We start from the raw sequence: 22211 nt of genomic DNA on the forward strand, positions 1-22211 counted from the left end.
TATTTGAAATTAACAGAAAAGTAAATTAAGCGCAAAATATTTTCTTAAGTTAGAAGCCTTCAACTTTTCATATGCGAGAAATTATCTGTATAAATTGTATAATTCTATATCATTCATACATGAGAAACTATCCCGTGTACGAATTATATTGTAGAGAAAATATTGTAATCACTAAATCTTCAATCGTTTATAAATTTTCGTCTTACATAACCTTAAGCCTGAAAGAAAACATTTTTTTTCACCATTGTTTTATTCAAAAAATAGACATCGCTATATCTACTAATAATAAAGATAAATATGTTTATGTCTTTATGTGTGTGTCTTAGTGCTCTACAAACCAATCCGTTTGACCTACTATTACTTAATTAGATACATATATACCTTCGAGGGTAGTATATCCACTCAAGAGCGCTTTTCTAAAATTTTAATTAGAGTTTCAATTAATTAAAGATTAAGATGAACTTTGTTTTCCTGGACGAATTCTGTACTTATTATTGCACAATAACTGCTTTTACATCGCTTCAGAATCAAAAAATATATATATGTTTTTATTATAATAATTTAATAAACGTATAAATGTTTCTTCATTTTTAGTAATTTTTTGTAAGAAATTTTTCTGTCTAATTTTCAATAACATATCACATGGTTAACCAGAAAATTAAATCTTTCCCATTATTGCACCAAACATTTAATTGCGAGCTTTCTTTCTATAGTTAATAGAAATTTTATTGCACAAAAATGGTTTTTACGTCATTTCAAAGTTCATTCCAAATTATCTTATTTAATGACATAAATTAAATAATCGAGCATTTTTTTTTCATGATTTTGACGATTAAAATTTTTTTTCGTTCACTTTACAACAATAATTGTATTGTTTGATTCCAAAATCAAATTGTTTCCATTGTATCATCAGCCACTTAATCATGTATTTTTTTACCATTGCTAAAGTTAAGGAAGATATTTATTATCTATGCAGTTTACAAAGTGAATAAAAAATAAATTTGAAATATGTTGAAAGTTTGAGAATAGATATGCCGTGCAATTCCATTTTTTAAAGTCACTATGATATTATGGGACTGGTCTCTATTAGAAACATAGGACTATTACAATAACATGATTTTAATGACTTATAATTTGACCGAATCATAAAAATAAAAACTAAACGATCATAAAAATAGTTTAGTTGTTCATAAAAATACAACTAAACGATTTAAATGGAATTAAATATAATCAATATTTCTGGCGAATTAGCTGGTCGACAAAGGCAGCTATATGATAATGAAGTATGATGTATATCTGTGAAAATGTAAGTCTACTTATGTTCAAATGGTCAATTTTATCCATAACTTCTATGTCTGTCACAAATGTAGTTTGGAGAGTGGGAATGTACACCATAATGAAGGAGTATCGTTATTTTTGAAATTTTAATTATTTAAAAATTAGGCAAGATTTTAGTTTTTTCCATCATTATTTCTGAAATTATTGCATTTAACTGGTTTTCACATGAATTTTAAAATTCAAGCTGGCGTCCTGGCATTAGGGTAGCGCTTCTTCCTCGTGATCTGGGCGTCCTGGATTCGAGTCCGGGTTCGGGCAGGTTGCTCTTCTTCTGTGTTCTATCTGTGAGGTGTGTGAATGTGCCCCTCTGTAAAAAGGGGTTGTACAAGCGAATGTAACGCATGAAGTAGCTAAGTCGTACTCTTGCCCTATTTGGTGCTACTGAAAAAACAAGACGCTCACTCGGCTTAACTCGCTCATAGATAAATGTCAGCGGGCTTGTAAAGTGCCATAAGTAACAAAAACATAAAATTCAAAAAATTGCCTTTTTAGTGAAGACACCGATTCATTTGTCGTACAAATTTTTTTGTTGATTTTTAAAAGATTTTTTTGTGCATGTTTTTGTTGTGAGGAAATTCAAACCATTTTCATTGTATTATCATAATTTTAATTACGTGATTTTTTACATTGTTGAAAGATGATTTCGAAGGTAAAATTTTCATTATTACCTCCACGGTTTGTATGATGAATAAGAATGTGAAGATACAGTGAAAACGATTCTCAAAGGGGAGATACAGATATGGAGACGGGGCGTTCAGTACAGTGAAAGGTTTTCGTACATTAAGACTGTGGGATCAAGTCATCTTCATTACTAAGGCGCGTCCAACTTCAACAGAAGGGTTATGCCGAAACCGATGATAGCCTTTAGAACTCAATCTTAGTTCTCGCCTCCGAATTGTCGCGACAACCCCGAATTCTTAGGCAGGCCCGGGGTAATTTTGATGAAGTTACAATGAAAGAAAAATTGCAATGAAAGAATACCAGAGAAAAACAATATGCAATTAGAAGATTAGATCGCATTAGAAAATCTATTTATGCTAGAAACAGATCATGTTTTAGATTATTAAATAACACGATTTAAATGTTTATAAAAATTTGAGACTTATATTTTGTTATGGATTGAGTATCAATTTATACATAAGACATTTAATTGAAATGAAGTATAATCAATATTCTGAGCGAACCAGCTGATCATCAAAGCAGGTTAGGGTTTAGTACAAACTCACGTGCACTATCATACGGCATACAACTATATTTTGAAAGGAATTAGTAAGCAGATTAACTATTAATTTGAACGTTAAATAGGTTAAAACTTAGTAAATTATACGTAGGGTATATTATACTAAAATTTACACAATAAGAGATCGAATTATTTTTTAAAATAAAATAATAATAAATGTAAAAGTTGTTCAGCAAACAAAGTTTTTAATCAAATATAAATTCTTGCCATTCAAAACATAGGTAGAAAAGCTAAAATTTTTCCGAATACATTTTCGAAATTATACTTTCGTATAGATTGTTAGATAACTTTTGAACTAATTTGCGCGCTTTTGTGTTATTTTCTTATGAGTTTTCAGGTAAAATTTCAAGTATATATTTTATACATTTTCTATGTGGAATATAAGATAAACTGCATAATTTATACGGTTATCTTTTGATCTGTATGTGATAACCTATCCTGAAATAATTCCGAGTATCGTAATATGTTTCAAGGTCGATCTTGTCATACAACGCATAATACGCGCTTAAATTTTACATATAGGAACAAAAATGCTTACATTTCTCTTTCACAATTCGTTCTCAAACCTGTTCAAACGAGAACTGAAGTGTGGCATGATGATGCTCTGATCAAATAGTTGCGAATCAAGAGGTAGAAAAAAAATGAAATAGGTACAGATGTTATCTTTTTTTGTCGGGTGTGATTCCTTGAATGAAACAAGACGCAACGCAAGTAGAATTCTGAGTAAAGAAACCGAATCGCCGAGTAAAGAAATAATCTGATAATAATAAAATAAAATAATGCCGAATATGATATTTTTATCAGTATCATCTATCTGTAATGGTCTAGTACAATTCACAAGAAATTTTTGAAGGTTTGAATATACGAAACTTGACAGAACGAATCTTCATTAAAAATTACAAATTCTTCATTCGAGTGAGACTAAAATAGAATTATTTATGAATGTCCACTTATGTCTTGATTTGATTGATTCTTTGATCATGATTTTGAATTTCAGGATAACTAATTTCTTTTAAATTTATGAATGTTTCTCATGGTATGTGACATACTTCTGACTAAGCATACTACACAGTTGTCAAGGGCCTCAAGACTGAAGAGAGGCTGCAGATAGTCTGATGAAAAGGTGTTATTAGTCTAGTTACCAAATAAATGAATTTGAAAGATACATAAAGTTATAGAATTATAAAATCTTAAGAATGACATGTGCATACACATTATTTTATTGAAATCATTCATTAAAGTACTTTTATAGTATGTTATTTTTATACTATGATATAATATTAATGATTCATTATCTTATTCAAGTCATTATTCAAGTCATGTAAAATAATGATTTTTAAATTATGATTGTTTACAATTTATATTTCCTCTTGTAATAGTTAAAAAGTTATAAGTAAAGAAATCAATTAATAATTATGCGTTACTTTTCCCACCATTCTTTACCCTAATATGCATTTTAAAACATTAATAAATAAAATACATAACAAAATAAATGAATACATAAATTAAAAATAAATGAATATATAGATACCAAGATTTTTTAATTATAAAAGAAGTAAATAAATAAAATTTTTTCACGAATTTATTAAATAAAAAATAAGTTATTAACGACCAAATAAATAATTAAGTTAAAAATGTCCTGAAATATGAAATTAAATGAAATATTTATTAAAAGAGATGCTTCAAACTAGAGCCGCAAAAATTCATAAAGCCATCACTGTTTGAGAGGGATACCATGCTTTATGCTTGGTTTGTATTCATTATGTGAATAGTATTATGATATCCTGTTGATTTTATAAACAATACTGAAATCGAATTTAAACTCTACCTATCGAGTTAAAGCATTTTCTAAAAATTCGAAGCTACTACATTCTTTTAAATAATGATCATTATAGAAATTTTGTGTAAACATACAAAGAATATGAACATAAATTTACAGAAAAGCAATCAATTTTATTGAACCCAAGTTTTTAATCAACATTCTTTTCCATTTTTGCAAACAGATGACTGTTTTTGTTAAACAGGACTATTAGTTTTGTTTAATTACTATTAATTATCTTCTGCCTGATTCTGATATTCAGATTTCCCTAAAAATTCTTTTTTTAAATATTGAAATATCACTAGAGCTTAGATATGTTCTTAGTGTGCACTCGGATGTTTATAATGGAATGAGTGTATCAGAATACAATTTAAAAAAAACTTTAAAATTCTGGGTAATCTGTTTCAAACTGCGTGTTGTTTTGTAGTAAGAAGTTTTAACTATTTAATTATAAAAAGTTTCTCAAATGATAGGCTGAATTCGTTTTCCCTGGCTTTCAACAAATGAAGAAAATCACATAATTAAATATTTTATCAAACAATGTAAGTGATTTAAATATCATTTTTATAAAAATTTATTTAACAATTTAAAGTAAATTAGTTATTTTACAAAATTTCTTGAGAATTTTCACTTAGAAATTTGAATTAAAATATTCGAATTGTCCGAGTATATGTCAAAATTCAATAAGAAAAATTTAAAAATAATACTTAGAAGATTCGAACATATAAAATTAATGCTCAATTTTTAAAAAAACTAACTATTTTGGAACAGAAAGCATTAAAAGCATCGGGAATTGTAAAATTAATTCTATACTTGGAGATCACCATCCTCACTATATCACATTATTTCCTTTCTCAAAATAGCGCCGACTTAGTTTCAAAAGGGGAAGGGGCTATTCATGTACCTAAACTAAACAAAATTCAATCATAACATTCGATAGAATTCGATTCAATAATACTGCAATCATTAAAAAAAACATTTGATTTCTCATGGAAAAAGACCGATTGCATGAAGAATCTTATTAAGAATCAAAACATTCGCAGAGAAACTCCTCTGAAGAAATAACAACTTCAAAAACCTTCCTTCAATGAAAAACTGTTTTTCAGCGATCACTTTTGTAAATAAAAAATTGAAAACCGCCTGATCCTGCTTTACTTTCGAAATTGAATGAAATTGGTAAAATTTGATTATTTTTTAAATAATTAAAAATGTTAATTTTTTTAAAATAATTAATTTTTAAATTTTTTTAAAAGTTAAGATTTTTTAAATAAATAAAAATGTGATTATTTTTTATTTGATAATATATGTGATTATCCGAAAATATTCTGGCAGTATAGAAGCCTCAGACGATTTTAGTACTCCTGATTCTTTTTTAAATATCTAGAGACACCGTCTACTGACTTAAGAACGTCTTATCCATTTTTATCAATTTTTTTTTATCGAAATCCATATAAATTAAAATCTTATCATTGCTCCGAGAACAAAGATGGTGCTTCATATTAAATTTTGAATAAATAGGAAAAAAAATTATATCTTCCGCTTCAACTGCTTTTATTTCGCATCTTGTTTCTTAAATATTTTATATAGTGGTTTGCCTCTATTTCTGAAAGAGCTCAGTTTTTCGATGTTATTATAAAAATAACTCGCTTTAAATACTTTTAAACATTCTTGAAAATTTTAAAGATTCATCTTATTGAAGTGACCTAAGCAAAAAGGATTTTTCAAGGTAAAATTCCAGGAAAATTAACAAAATAAATAAAAGCACAAAGCAAAAGAAAGCTCAAATCTAGCTGACGATACAATTGACCATTATGACTGATAAAAAAATGCGAATACCATAGAAAATTTGGATGAATTTATTGCATTCAAAATCAAACTACAATATAATCAATATTAGAAAATCTCAGATAGTAATAGTCTGTTATGTCTTGAATATTTTGAGAGTGCCTTTATGGTGTTTCACAAGGGATTAGTGTCTATATTGGACAAAAAAAATTCTTGAAGAGTGTTTGTCTATTCATAGAGAATACATAAAAGAAAGAGTCTTCCTGACTAATAAGGAAATAATAAAACAATAATTGTGCTTTCAAATTAAATATTTATCAATATCTTTACTAGCAGGTAATTTGAAAAGTGGGTATAGTAATATTGTTCACTCTCCTCTCATGCATCAAAAAATTCAGATAAAATCCTAACAGGTGTTTAGAATGATTCGAGCTTTTATATAAAACAAGAAAAATATCAATATTTTGAAGATTTTTTAAAGAAGAAATTATCTGAAAAAATTGTTCTAAAATTTAAATGAAACTTAATCGATACAAAAATGATATTTATATTTCCTAAAATGAAAATGAAAATTTAAAATCCTCAGTTAAATAACTTTAAAGAAATATTTAATAAAGAATAAATTTTGGTTGTCGGTTTTCCATGCAAATTAAAGATAGGGTTAAATATAAAAAATACTTACAGTGGCTAAAAAAATTGAGAGTACACCTTAATTTTACTTGATAAATTCGACTTTCTATATAAATAATGCATTACCGGGAAGTGCAAACTAGTTTTTATTTTTACACATAACAAATGGTTTAATTTGGAGTAAAAATAAAAAAAATCAACTAAAAACTTCTGAATTGAAAAGCTACAGAAGCATTTTAAATAAACACACGCAGAATTCTGCCTCAAAAAATTGAGAATACACCAATGAAATTCTTGCAATATCTCGCATAGAAAGAACGTGTGAGTATTAAATTGCATGCCTTTTGGCTCTTATAATCCCTTCTAAACATCATGGCACCGATTCGACCCATTTTTGGTGGTATCTGAAGATATTTTACCCCATTCTTCTTGCACCACTTGTTTTAAATGGGTATTGTTTCTAATTTTGGGTTTTTGGACCACTGCTTCGAGTGTGGCCCATAGATATTCAATGGTATTGATGTCGGGGTACTGTGGTGGTGTGTGTAACTGCCGTTTACAATGAAAAAGACACCCTATTTTGACGTTACGTACATTCTTTTTGGGGTCGTTGCCCTATTGGAAAATGAAATTTCCATCTAAACCCAAATTTTTAGCACATTCCTTTAGATTGCTGCGAAGTATATCCAAGTAAATCAAATCGTTTATAATGTCATCTAAAAAATCAGATTTCCTACCCTGGATGAAAACATGCAACCTCAAATCATGTCGGAGTCACCATCATGTTTAATTGTAAGGCGCAAATTTTTTGGATCCAAAGCAGTATTAGGTTTTCTTCATACAGTACGATGGCTGTCACTGCCCAAAATGTTGAGTTTTCTTTCATTACTAAATATAGCTTTCTTCTAAAGGTTATTGTCTTCAATTAATGAGTTTTTGCAAACTTCAAATGTTTTTTCGGAATTTGCAGGCTGATGAACAGTTTCTCTTTAACAATGCGACTTTTATATCCAACTAGTCTAGTGGCATTTCGCACAGTTTCAGCACTTACACTTCTGCCTATTACTTGAAAAGTTTCTGCAACAAGTTGAATGAACTATATAGTCACAGCAATCTAAAGGAATATGCTAAAAATTTGTGTTTAGATGGAAATTCCATTTTGCAGCAGGACAACGACCCCAAACAGAATGCACGTAACGTCAAAATAGGGTGTCTTTTTCATTGTAAACAGCAGTTACACACACCACCACAGTACCCCCACATCAATACCATTGAATATCTATGGGCCACACTCGAAGCAGTGGTCCAAAAACCCAAAATTAGAAACAATACCCATTTAAAACAAGTGTTGCAGGAAGAATGGGGTAAAAGATCTTCAGATACACCAAAAATGGGTCGAATCGGTATCATGACGTTTAGAGGCCATTATGAGAGCCAAAAGACATGCAATTTAATAGTGACACTTTGTTTCTATGTGTGATATTGAAGAAATTTCATTGGTGTATTCTCAATTTTTTGAGGCAAAATTCTGCGAATGTTTATTTAAAATGCTTCTGAAACTTTTCAATTTAGAAGTTTTTCGTTGAATTTTCTTTATTTTTACTCTAAATTAAACCATTTGTTATGTGTAAAAATAAAAACTTGTATGCACTTTCCGGTAATGTATTATTTATATAGAAAGTCGAATTTATCAAGTAAAAGTAAGATGTACTCTCAATTTTTTGAGGCACTGTATATTGTCAAAATAATATTTGATTTCCAATATATTTAAAGAAAAGAAAAATACATCGCCTTACTTACAGAATTTTCAAGCAATAGAATTCTTTCAAGATAAAGTATATGACTATGCATATAAATATATCATTAAGTTATTGTAAAATCGAATAGTATCAAGATTATAAATTAATCTTTAATCGAACATTTTGATTTTTTAACCGAGAATATAAAAAATTAAAAAATATTTTCACGAGTCCTTCTTAGTAAGAGAACTATTATAAGTGCATTAGAGATTTGAAGCGTTCATTAAAACATAATGTTACCTGGTTTGAAAAATTCTCCATTAGAGAGTTTATTACAACATTTAAAAGCCTGAATCTCTGCAAGAAAGTGTCATATTAAATCATTAAAACAATTAGTAATATTTATAATATATATTAATTAAAAATTAATGGTAACAAGGAAATTGTTTACATTTTTCTAATATTTATAATTTAATCCTAACGTTGTTCTGAATTGAAAATTCTTTCACAATTCTTTCGATTTTTTTCTATAAATATTATAACTGTGCATAATCCTTTTATCGTCTGAAATATTTTTAAATTAAAATTTTAAAAAATCTCATTTGAGCAGAAAATTTTTAAAACAGCTAATAGCTAATTTTCTCCAAAGACTATTAATATTTGTTATATAAGTACTGCAAATTTTACTCATGAATGCCGAACTATAAGAAAAGTGTTAAACACCTTTTTGTAAGGATTAATTTAATAGTTAATTTTTCATTAATAAAAAACATGAAAATTAACGGAATCAATAGTTAATCGTTTGTAAACAAAATACGAATTGAATCGTCAGATTAAAAAAAATTTTTTTCAGAATTTTGTTAGTATACTCTGGCAATATTTTTCGTATGTATTCTTGTTCTTCTAAAAAATTGTTTTTTCGAAAACTTTATTTGTCTAGCCTTTATTTCAATTTTACCTCCGTACTTATGCCTTCTTTTAAGCATAGTTAAATCATTATTTTAAAATAAAAAAAAACATTGTCAGAAGATATTAATTAAAATGAAAGAAGGAATTTAAAAATGTAATTGTAAAGTAGCACAGAGTCTTGATGTTACTGAGCAAAACAGTACTAATAAATTACCTTATTTCAAAATTATATGCTTTAATTATTTTTTAAATACAATTAATGATAATTAAAGGTAAAACGAACGAACCTTTGATATAATATATTTTTCTGGAATAATTTGCCAAAAAATAGGTAAAATTTCCGGTTAATTCTCATAATTGCTGCTATTAGAAATGTTTTGTTTTCTAGAAAAAGCTTTGATTTTTTTTATTTTGTCTGAATTTGAGTGATTGAATTTACTCTCAATCTTTATTGAATCACTATATTAATATCAATAAAAAAACTGACAAAAGATATTTCTAAATTAAAAGAGAAATAAAAAAAATAATGGATAATTCAATGGTTTATCTTTGCATAGAAAAAGAATATCTTCCTTCTTAGAAAACCGTCTGCTTTGAATTTTAAAAAATTCGTGATAATTGTAAGAAAACAGCATCGAAATGTAGCAATGAAAAATAGCAAAATAATGTGCAAAAATAGTAATTAAATTGTTACCCTTGGAAAGGCAAAATTTTGAATGTCAAATGATATAGATTTCTGGCATAATTTCCTCCGAAGCTTTGTGGGGAAAAGGCATTATTTTGGCTATTTTTTTAATTAATTGAATAATTAATATACTTTTGTAATTGAAAAGTTAATAGTATTCTTTCTCTTGTTTTATTTAATAAGTATGCGACATTTGGTTGAATTTATTCCAGTTGTATAAATACATATAGCCACAATGGCATTTATTTATACTAAGAATTACAATTTTCACCACCGGCTTGTCGTTCATCTTTTGGACACGAATTCTATAAATCAAAATGAAATGGGTAACTTTTTGTTTGTCAATAATGTTGCAATATCGAGAAATATCTTAAGTATATTCGGATTTATAAGGTTTCCTCACTATATATTTCAGATTCTCATGTTTTAACTCTTTTTTAGTGAATACAAAGCGGCTCATGAATACTTCTTCATAGGTATTAATCATGGCGCAGAAATTTATTTCGTTAATATCAATACCAAAGAAATGCTACCAGGGATTAGATAGCCGATCATTTCATATACATTACCACCTCTGATTAGTATCCAAATGCGTATGTGAGCTGTGTGTTTTATAACAGGTGAAATGCATTGCAGTTTCTTTAAAAACTGGAATTGTCCGTCGAGAATGTAAAGAAGACACTGAACAATCATGAAGATCCTTTCTGTCCTGCTTGTGGTTCTGGGCTCTTTTGTGGCCATAAGTAAGTGATGTATACATTTAACAATTTAAAAGTTGGGAATATAATGCGCTTTTCCTAGTTTCTCTCGTTATTTTATATTCTTTCAAGTGATGACATTGAAAATTTCATGTTAGCATTCAAGGTTCCATTTGCTTCTAAATTTGATGAATTTGACTAAAAATTAGATCTTGGAAGTTCACAGATGTTAAGTATTTCTATATTAAAGATACCTGGAAATAATATGAATAGAATGCTGGTACATAAATACACCAAGAGGTTTCAAAGAATTGCCGGCTTCAAATCTATTTTATAGTATAGAATATGCGTTTTGAATGTTGAATATGATTGCTGTTGCTCTTAACAAATATTTTAAGTATTAATTCCCAATAAGTTTTTTTTCAGTAATTATCATAAGTAATTTTTTCTATATATATGTTCCATACTTTTCCATTGTGCATTAATAGTTTTAGGTCTACGAATGATCATTATTCATTATTTAAGTAATCTAAACATGCGAAAATAAATAGCCGAAATATCTGGTTGTTTAACGACAAATAAAATTAAAGCCATTTGATTGATTCTTGTTTTATTTTTTCAAGAAGATGGTAATAAATTTAGATGTGTAGTTATCTGCTTTGTTAACTGCGTTTTAGATGTATAAGTAAAGAAATAGTATCCCTTTTTTTTAAATATTTTCAATAAAATATAATTTTGCAATATAAAGAATCGATATTTCTTATGCTTCTTTTTTCAGAATTTTCCGCTATATCAAATACGGCAACATCTATTAATTCTATTTAAAATTTATTTTATAATCACTGTAACCGTATTCCCAAATTATCTTCTACTTTACAATACATAAATATAGATTTTTTTTTTAAATTATAGAAACAATTTGTCCAAGTTTCATCAAATGTTGCAAAAGTCTCCCCTCTAACGAAGAAAAAGAGATAGAAATTATAATTTTGTTTCCTTGTTAGGATTCACCTCTATGTTTATTATTTTATTATAAATGACATCAAGAAATTTATTTATTTTGCAAACTTTTTTTGTAATGGTAAATTTTATTTGAACATTCGAAATTTGAAATTTACTTTAGAAATATTTTACTTTCTACTTTAAATTAGTTAGAAAAAAATTTACTTACTACTTTAATCAGAAACTTTACATTACTTTTACATTCTTATATTACGTACTACTAGGAATATTCTGGAATTTTTCTCAGTTTTAGATACGTTTTTGAATTTCTTCTCTTAGCGAATTTGAAATATTTGCCATTTTTTTCTTTTTTATTAACAAATATGTTTAACAATCCCATTACTTATAATATATTTATTCCAAGATTTTTACAGAGTTTCCCGAAACAAACTATGAATATTACTCTTGGTGAACTATAGAAAAACCATAGGACCGTTTTTCATCTGTTGCTCATCTACAAGCGATTATTAATAATTAAAGAAAATAACATAGTGCCAGATTATAATATTGAAGATCATAACAGATAATTACATAAAAAATAAAGCTATTTTAAGCCTAACGATTGCTTATACATTCCTCAAAAACCTTAAAAGAAATTGTGCAAATAGCCTCTCTGATCTAAGTATATCATTTATTTGGTAGAATAAATTTATATAAGCAATTGTAAGTAAATTTTGTATTTTAATGTTCTGTTTTCAATAGATATAAAAAAATTAAGCTATTCTGAAGTATAAAAGCTCTTGAGATATAGTGTTACCAGCATATAAAAACCGCCAATTGCATAATATGAATAAATAAATGGTTGTTTTGTGAAAAATTAAATAATTTGTTTCCATGTATAAGCCTCTAGTAAGGTAAAAGAAATTTTCTTGTCAATAAGAGTGCTGTCTGTGTGATTCGATTACAAAATATTGAAACTTTGTTGGACTTAGGATATGAATAGTTTTTTTAGATCTCATTGATGTTTATTTTTTAAACTCGGTACACTATTATGGCTGTAAATAATTTGAGTATCTGCTCTAGCTTATCAACAAACTCCGATGTTGATAAGTAACTGATGCTGATAAGTATTACTCTGATGTTATTTATGAGATATCGGAATAGTCATAACATCATTGTCATAATTATTTAAATGTTTTTTTCTTTAGCTTAAAAGCAGTTAATACGAGACCTAAGAATTGGCGGGAATTCTTGGAGCAAAGTTACTGTATTGATGCATTTAGCGCACTATTTGGCTTCTTTCAAAAAAGCAAATTATTTTGAAATACAAGATAACTGAAAATACAGAATACTATTTTAAAAATTAAATGTGAATCTAGTATGAAATTTGTTTTTTCTATAATTTGAAATATTCAAACTAAAATTGGACATATTTATAATTTACCGCTTTCCGTGATCAGTCATTTTATCTATAATATTGGTTGTATTTAATTCTTATTAATCTGATATACGTAACTTGATGTTCATGATTTTTTTTCAATGAAATATTTTAAGCATCAAATTGTAACCAACATTAAAGACATATTATATATTCATATAGCTTTAATCTGTCAGTCTATTGTTCAGACACGCCATCCTGAATCCTATGATAACATAAAGCATTTGAAACTTCAATGCTCTATGTATCTATTTCAAATTGCACAATATCTTTTGTTGTAATGTAATTTCACTTGCAATTTCCTCAAGTAAACCGAGCAAGTAATAAGTAAAATCTTTCTTCCATAGCATTCAACAATGGAAAAAAATTACGCGATTAATTATTTAATGAGAGAATGAACACTGTGTGAATTTCATTGTAGCAATACAATTTATCATTGAAAAAAATATTTTTTTCGAAATTACCAAATTTAGGGAAGGATCAACAAAACTAAATTAATATCAAAAATACGTTTTTTAATTGAAAATTTAAAATGATATTTTAATCATTTGTTTTAAATCATAATTTTGTTTTAATGATAATTTTAAATGATATTGTTATATCATTTAAAATTTTAAAATGATATAACAATAACTTTTTGTAATACTGTCAAATCTGTGTTTGTGTGGTTCTTTTTATGCGATTTATTTTGTGCGATTTTTTTATGCCGTATATGAATTCTAATGATGTTGGAATTATAACACCGTTGTAGTGTTCTATCAATGTACATATGTACACTAATACAATGTGTGTGATACAATGTATGTAAATTTCACGTGAACGAATTCCAATATTCCTAAATAAAATAAATAATATATTCCAAAAATAAATTAATTCTAATGTTTTCAAGTGACGAAAGTGATTTCAAACAAAAAGATATGCGTTTTGGGTTAGTACTAATTATATGCATTTTAAAAATTTCTCCATGTTTAAAATGAAAAATTAAGTTTTTAAAAATGCTTTCATGTGTAATTTAATTATTTATTTAATTTGGTAATTACTTTCTCATTATTTCGTAAATCTTCGACACATTTTGAGACCTTTTTTTCTATGCATTTCCCTTTTCACAGCGTAAATTTTTTTTCTTTAATATGTTGTAAAAAATAATTGTTTATAGCTATTTACGAAGTTTCGGAATATTTTTTGTGCGATTTCTTTTATGCTCTCCCTATCTACGGCACAAAACAGGCTTGACTGTGTCTTTTGAGACATATCTCTAAAAACCGCCCAAATCTCGCTTAATTTTTTATTAATTAAAGTTCTAATAAAAATTACAAAAATAGAATCGTTTGGAAGTGTGCAATACCAACCTTAAAATTTATATTTGTGTCAAATTTGATAGTTGTGGGTCAAACGGTTTTGACTTATAGATCGCCGAAACAGACACATTCTATTTATTTTTATAAGACTTAGCAATATATATATGCAAATTACGTAAAATCTTTAAATTTTGTATTTCTTTCTTTTACATTTTAGATGGCAAAAAATGTCCACGGAATCAGAAATATTTAACTTGTGGTGGCTGCGACCAAGTTTGCAATAAAGAACCAATCTTCTGCGCAGCGGTTTGCGGACCACCTGGATGTTATTGCCTCCAAGGTTATTACAGGGAGAATCCATCCAATCAGAGTGCTTGCGTTTCTCGCTCAAATTGCCCAGGTTGACTTTTATATTTCATTGAAAATGTTATCAATAAGATAAGTGCAATATTAAATGCTAAAAGATAATGATCATATGAAGATCAAATGAATTTCTTAATGATGTCCTTCTTTAATCATGAAAATAATGGTATCCTTCTCTAATTATGAAAATGATGACATCTTTCTATAACTATAATTTATTTCCTGGAAATATTTCAAAACTTTACATCTTTGCACATTTTATGTGAGAAAAACTCTGAGAAACTTCTTCTATCACAGTCATCGAATAAATTATTTAATGTGCCAATTTAGACAATTTTTACATGCCTAGGGAGCATTAACTTTCACTAATTAATTTTCCTTATTAATGTAATTTTTTAAAATTTATTTTCTTGAAATTCGTTCAGTGATTTTGACTGGTAAGATTTCTTCATAGAGAATGCATTACAAATTTTTGCATTTATGATTTCCCTCAAAGGATATAGGAAAAAAAAACAGATGATCTTTTATGATGTATCTAGAAGTCATGAGCTTTCATATGAATCTGAAATTATCGAAATCAGTTAAGTGGTTTTGGCTAGCAAACTCAGTCTCAAGATTTCCCCATCGAGAATGTATTACACAATTTTATTTTTTAAAATTCTTTTCAAAAATGTTTGGTGAAAGAGGACAGACGACAATTGATGAGCAATGTAGGAGTCATTAGATTTCATAAGAAACGAAAATTCGAAATCGGTTTTGGCTGATGAACACTTTTACAAAATTTTTCCATAGTAAATGCACTATAAATTTTTTTTTAATAATTTGTTTCAAAAATATAGATGGAGCTGGGAAAGTGACTTTTGATAACATATTTAGGTGTCAAGAGCTTTTATGCGAAACCAAAATTATCGAGTTCGATCTGTGTTTGGCTGCATACTTATCGTTTTATTATTATTATTATTATTATTATTATTTTAAATTCATAGATAATTGTAAAACTTTTGATTTTAATAATTCTTTTTGCCTTCATTTATTTTCTAAATTTATTCTTTTCTGATGATCAATTTGAAATGCGGCTTTATATTTCTTAAACATTCTTTCTTTTTGATAGATGCTATCGATACTCTTATTTTATCAAACTGTATTTTAATTCTATCAACAAGAGTTTTTCGTCTCAAGAAACCATAATAATAATAATAACTGTGATAGTATATAAGTGTGAATTTGTGTTGAAATGCACTTCAAGACATAAATCATTGCACTACGAGTTTTCCAGTTGCGATAAAAAAATTTTGAGTGGTATAAAGTGGTTATAATTAAACTTTCTGATTCTGGGACAATTTCTAAATGAAACTAGGCAGCGGATTGAAATCAAAATGAGTAAGTGATAGCAAATGCATTATAGGAATCTCCAAACAACAAGAAGTCCAAAAATGTCCTCTACGGGATGCTGTGCAGCCCAATATGGCAAGTTCGACATAAGTTATAACTAAAGCATTTTATTATCATTGCCTTCATTAATTTTATTCGAATTAATAATCTCTGCCTTTCATTTTATTGATTCGATGATATATTAATTTATTACTATAATTATATTATACTATTTTATAACTAGCAAAAAAATGCTGAAAACGATATTTTTATTCCATGATAGTCATTTCCTGTTGAATCTGAAGCATTACCCTTGAGGATATTTTTGAACTAAATCTTTTTGGAGATTGCTACAACATATCAAGTGTTATTGCATATATGGATTTTGTATCAATCCACTGATTGATTTCAACTGCAGGATGCTCTAAATACTAAAACTTTACAATTAACTGCCTTATACATAAAATAAGAAATGATTACTATTTCAGAATAGTTAGATTTTTTTATTTTAGTGGTTGATTATGAAGTAATAAATAAGTGAACGAACCTGTAGCCCGGATGGGAACTTTTACATTAGAGGGCATAGGTAAATAATGCCCCAGGTTGGGTCCAAGAAGACTTCTTGCCTAATTGTTTCCAACTTCCTGGCCAAATCAGAAATGGCTTCAGGTGCCTACCCATAAGGAACCAAATGTTACCATTGAAGCTTAATCAGCTGAAGTAATTGGCTGTGGAAGAAATTCACAAGCTTGTATATATTCATAACAAAGCAAGTTGTGTGTTGTCAGGCATTGTTTCTTGAAAAGTAAGTTTAAATGGGCATAATATCAACGTGCCGCTGAACTGCAAGTGAAATACGAATGACATATGAAGGGGGCTGGTTTTTCGTAGATTTAAACCCTAAAATCAAATTGCCTTTTTATGAGTTTGCTGCGTGGGCTAATAAGAATCCATACACAAACCTGAATGAATTACGAGATGTCTGTGCTGACTATCTAGATACAACTGGAAACTGGAATCGTCACTAAACACTATTAGATCAATCCGATACACGGTTCATAGCGTTCTTACAGGTCGCTTGTCATCGGTCCTGTCGGAAGGGTGATGTGAATCACACTTCGGATAAATGATCTAATATCAGATATTTTGATAAACAATAATACAATCACATTTTTTCCCATTCTGTTGTAGAACTATGTTGACTACTGCTGTTCTGATGATAAATTCAATCACTTTTCAACCATTTTTGCTAAATCACTTAATAGGCACATCGAATAGCACCATACATCAAACGATTCTACAATATGTTCAGTCAGACTCTTAAAATCCAAACGCATAAATTTTTTCAAATACAAGATTATACTAATAAGAGGACAAATTCATCATCAAGACATTTTTTTCGATTATGATAGGCGTCTCCAATCGAAATGTGTCACCAGAATTGCATCGCCAATAAGAGAATTTCTTAGTATCCATGCTGGATGCACATTTTCGGTGAAATGGAGTGCTGGTAATTTATTCATAGAATAGTAAAATTTGATCGTATGTATGATTAGAAGAAACATTATTACGAAAGCCATTTCATAATTCTTCTGGCAGCGTCGCTATGAAATTTTATAATAAATCAAAAACCATTATCGTGATATTAGAAAGTATTAAAAAATGTGTCTAATACTTTTAAAATGGAAATGAAGAAACAAATGTTTAAAAAGTAAAATAATCGTTTCGTGCTCTAATAAAGTAAATTAGGGAATAAAGACCCATTTTTGGGGTTTTTAAATAGAATTTTTGCCTCTATATTTGAATTTTATCTTATTTATAAAAAATATACAGTTTTTTTTTATTTCAGAAGATTTCCATTTTATTGTTCGATTTTAATCGAGAGAATATTTACTATTGTTTGTTTATGCAAAATGACTGAAAATTTGGTTTTACAAGTGAAAAAACTATTGAGAGTATATTGTACTTTTGACTTTCTAAGACGTGTTTATAATAAATTAATTATAATTAATTGACAACTATTCGATATATTTCTGTATTTCAGCTCAACCACAATGCCGGATAAACGAAGTATATAAAGATTGCGGCAGCTGCGATCAATACTGTAATGAGGAACCAATATTCTGTACTGCGGTCTGCAGGGATCCCGGTTGTTATTGCCAAGACGGCTTCGTGAGAGCGTTTAGAGGTCCAGACAGCATCTGCATCCCGCCAGAAAGCTGTTAGTGAATGATTTATCATCTAAAATTATAATCTATAAATCTCTCTATGTTTAAAATTTTTTAAATGATTTTTCTTCTTTTATTTAAAATGTTTATTCCAATTAAATTAAGCCTTGGTTTTCTTAGGTTGAAGTTATTTTATTATTTTTCATTTTATTTTATTTATTATTCAATTTTAAATATCTGTCATTAATGTCGATATTATGCCGAAAGATTGTTGTGTAACCACTAACATTAAATTCGAAGAATGAAGCGTTTAGAATTATTTGGCGCTTGTATTCAGATGAAAATCTCATAAATAACTGTTAAATCATAGAAAGAAATAATGAATAGAATTTTCTCCAAATTTCAAAATGAAATAAAAATTTATTTTATTGGATAATGTTATTGAAATGGAAAATAAATTCTAAATTTAATAAACTTACTTAAAATGCATTATAAATATAAAACTATTTTAGAAGTTACTGTTTATTTATCACATTTTAAATTCTTAAAATGTGCTAATCAGAAAAAAATTAATGAGTTATTAAGTAATGAATTTAAATTTTAACTTTTAATTTCTGGGGATATATTTAAAAAAGCTCACCAGTTGATGTTATAAGTGAAGGTAAATTCCGACAATCATATAAATGCTTAGCATTTTCTAAGAAATATATTCGCAAATATATACAAAAATCAATCGAAGAAATAAATTATTTTCCCGCTATATAGTATTGTTATGCATTATAATATATTCTAATTGCGCCTCATGACGAATCAAAAATTTAATTACCTATATGAAAAAATGTAGGAAATACTGTAAAGATTTATTACAATTCCAAATATGTAGTAAGTAGATTTACTGATTTCTTCTTACATTTTCATCCCATAAATTTAAAGAGAATGTTAATATTAAAATTTATTTTTTCTAGGTCCACGTGCTAACGATCAAAGTTCTTCTTTGATTCAAAATAATGGTGAGATTATAGTTTCATTTTGATCATGAAAAATTAAATCCTTGTGATAAATTTTTTATTTTGTATATAAAATAGTTTAATTGAATCATTTAATGAAACATCTTTTATTATATTTTGGTAGTTAAATAGGCATTTTTATACTTTTATCATTTTCATAAATTTTCAAAGCATCATTATTATTAAATATCACAATCAATCCCAGCAGAGCACCACGTTTCAGTCATCTCTGAGTTTACAAAATGCAATTTTGGGATTTTGTTATGAATTCAATTCTGAAAACAATAACTGAAAAACGCTTTGAGTTAGGCGGATCAAACTTGAAATAAAAAGTTTTGACGAAACTTGTAAATTTCTATCAGATTTTGATTGGTATAAATTTATAGGAATTCTGTCTGTCTGACCATATGGACAGCTAGAAATAAATTTGAATATATTGGTTTAGAATCAAAAATGTAGTTTCTTATAAAATTTGGAACCATATATGTGAAAGGATAGACAGTCTGTCGGTGTGTATTTTCGTTTGCATATGAATGCAAAGATCATATAGCAGTAAATGATCTTACGATAACACCTATAATTCCGTGTCAAATATCGGTTATAGTCAGTAAATTTCGAGTAATAGGCGTCCAAAGCATACATCCGCACAAAATATTCAGTTAAAATAATGAATTTACGCCGTATATCAATATTTCAAAAAACAGCTCACCAGTGCATGCAAGGCATTAGCGACTTTACTCAAGGTCAACGATTTTGTAGGGGGTGAATGAGATGAGACTTTAATTGGAGAATATGTAAGAAAGTTTCTTGACGTTATTTCAACTGATTTTTAGTATTGGTTGCAAATATAATGAATTTTGATTAAAAATGTAATACTTTACAGCTTTTTTAAATATAAATGTACGTTTTAGAGATTTTATGAAAAAAATCTTGTTCCTTCATAGATTATCAAAATCAGAATTTTTATTTTTAGCATTTCATATTTCATTTGTCAGAATATTTTTTGAAATTAATTTTATATGACTTCAATATTTTAGACTAATACATCTGAGTTTAAATATAATTAATTATTTCTGAGCTTAAATTTTTAATTTTTTAATTTATTTTTATTAAATATAATTACTTAAGCTGAGATTAGTTAATAATAATCAATTTATAATTAAAAATACTTGAAATGGGATACATTTTAATGTGAAGTTAAGCAATTGATTTGACCATTTTACATTGATCCTTTCTTCCTTAATATCACTTCAATGCTTACCTTTCTAAAGTTGTGGTGTCTATTAGTTACTATAATTTTTTTTTTGATATTCAAAATTCATGTATATAATTATTTTTTCTTACGGCTACTTGAATTGATATTATTTAGCTACATGATAAGAAGGTTTTACAGATATTGGAACATTCTATTAGTTCCCTTTTCAAAAGTAAGAAAAGGACATTCTAATAAATGCGATTTGGTTTCAGCTTTATTTAAGGAGCTAAAGTTGAAAACCAACATTGTTTTGAGATATATTTGAAGCCATGTTAGAGAACAAAGTCATCAGTTGAAAGTATGAATGCGAGAAAATGTTGAAAAGATTCCAGAGAGAAGGAAATATAACTTGTTTCGAAACTATTTACATTATGAAGCAAATGAAGATTTCATTTTGATGAGAAATAATTTTGATCTATGCTAGAAACTTGAGAATTTTGAAGGACACAGTTACGAAAAAAAATATTTTTACTAAATACGCAGAACTGCTTCTAATGCTTTTGCCAATATTATATACTTATCCCAAATTGATGAAATATTTTTTTCTACTTTAAAAAAAATGTGAGCTCAGACGTATTGCGAATGTGAGCCCTTCAAGTTGAGAACTGGAAGCCGTTATGCATCCACATTTTTCTCATATGTTTCTCATATACTTCTACTTTCGTTTTTCGAAAGTATCATTATTAGTTCCTATTAAGAAACAAATTCTTAGAATCTTTCCTGTGGGATATATGGAATAGTATATGTATTTATTGCTTGGGACATTTCTTTCATTTGCAAAATTCTCTTTTATTTGGATTAGAAAATGAAATGAAAAGTTGAACAAAACCTTTGTGATTCTGAAAATTATTAAAAAAGTGCGCCATAATGATTTTAAAACTAAATAGAAATTAAAAATTCTTTTTAACTATAATCAATTTATTTCGAGTATAATGGTTTATTTTTTTTTGCATAAAATGAATTTTTCTCTCTGTATTCGAATTCCACCTTAATCAATAAAAAAGTTTATAATTGCATTTTTTTAGAAGATAAAAATTTAATAGTTTGTTCGAAAGGTGTAAATACAGAAATTAACTTATGGTTCTTTACATGAAATGCTCGAATCAAACAAACGAAAAAATCGTAGAAAACATTGTACTTCTGATTTTCCAAGACGTGTTAATAATAAATTATTTATGCTTATTAGAACCACTATTCGATATATTTCTGCATTTCAGGTCCACCACAATGCCGGATAAACGAAGTATATAAGGATTGCGGCAGCTGCGATCAATACTGTAATGAGGAACCAATCGCCTGTACTGCGGTCTGCAGGGATCCCGGTTGTTATTGCCAAGACGGCTTCGTGAGAGCGTTTAGAGGTCCAGACAGCATCTGCATCCCGCCAGAAAGCTGTTAGTTAATGATTTATTATCTAAAATTATAATCTATAAATCTCTCTATGCTTAACCTCATTTTAATGATTTTTTCTTTTCTTTATTTAAAATGTTTATTCCAATTAAATTAAGCCTTGCTTTCCTTAGCTT

At 27.7% G+C, this 22211-nt stretch overlaps 1 protein-coding gene across 1 annotated transcript in view; it reads left to right on the top strand.

Moving 5' to 3' along the window:
* The first annotated feature begins 10807 nt into the window (after positions 1–10807).
* The window catches only part of LOC129968279 (zonadhesin-like), a 42576-nt gene continuing 31172 nt past the window's right edge, over positions 10808–22211 (top strand). Inside the window, exons 1-5 of the mRNA XM_056082135.1 lie at positions 10808–10888; positions 14739–14921; positions 18300–18476; positions 19389–19433; positions 21903–22079. Of these exons, the coding sequence (XP_055938110.1) occupies positions 10837–10888; positions 14739–14921; positions 18300–18476; positions 19389–19433; positions 21903–22079 (634 nt within the window). The 5' untranslated portion in view covers positions 10808–10836. The remainder of the gene's footprint in view (positions 10889–14738; positions 14922–18299; positions 18477–19388; positions 19434–21902; positions 22080–22211) is intronic.

The sequence above is a fragment of the Argiope bruennichi genome, chromosome 5 (genome assembly GCF_947563725.1).
Source record: "Argiope bruennichi chromosome 5, qqArgBrue1.1, whole genome shotgun sequence".
NCBI lineage: Eukaryota > Metazoa > Arthropoda > Arachnida > Araneae > Araneidae > Argiope > Argiope bruennichi.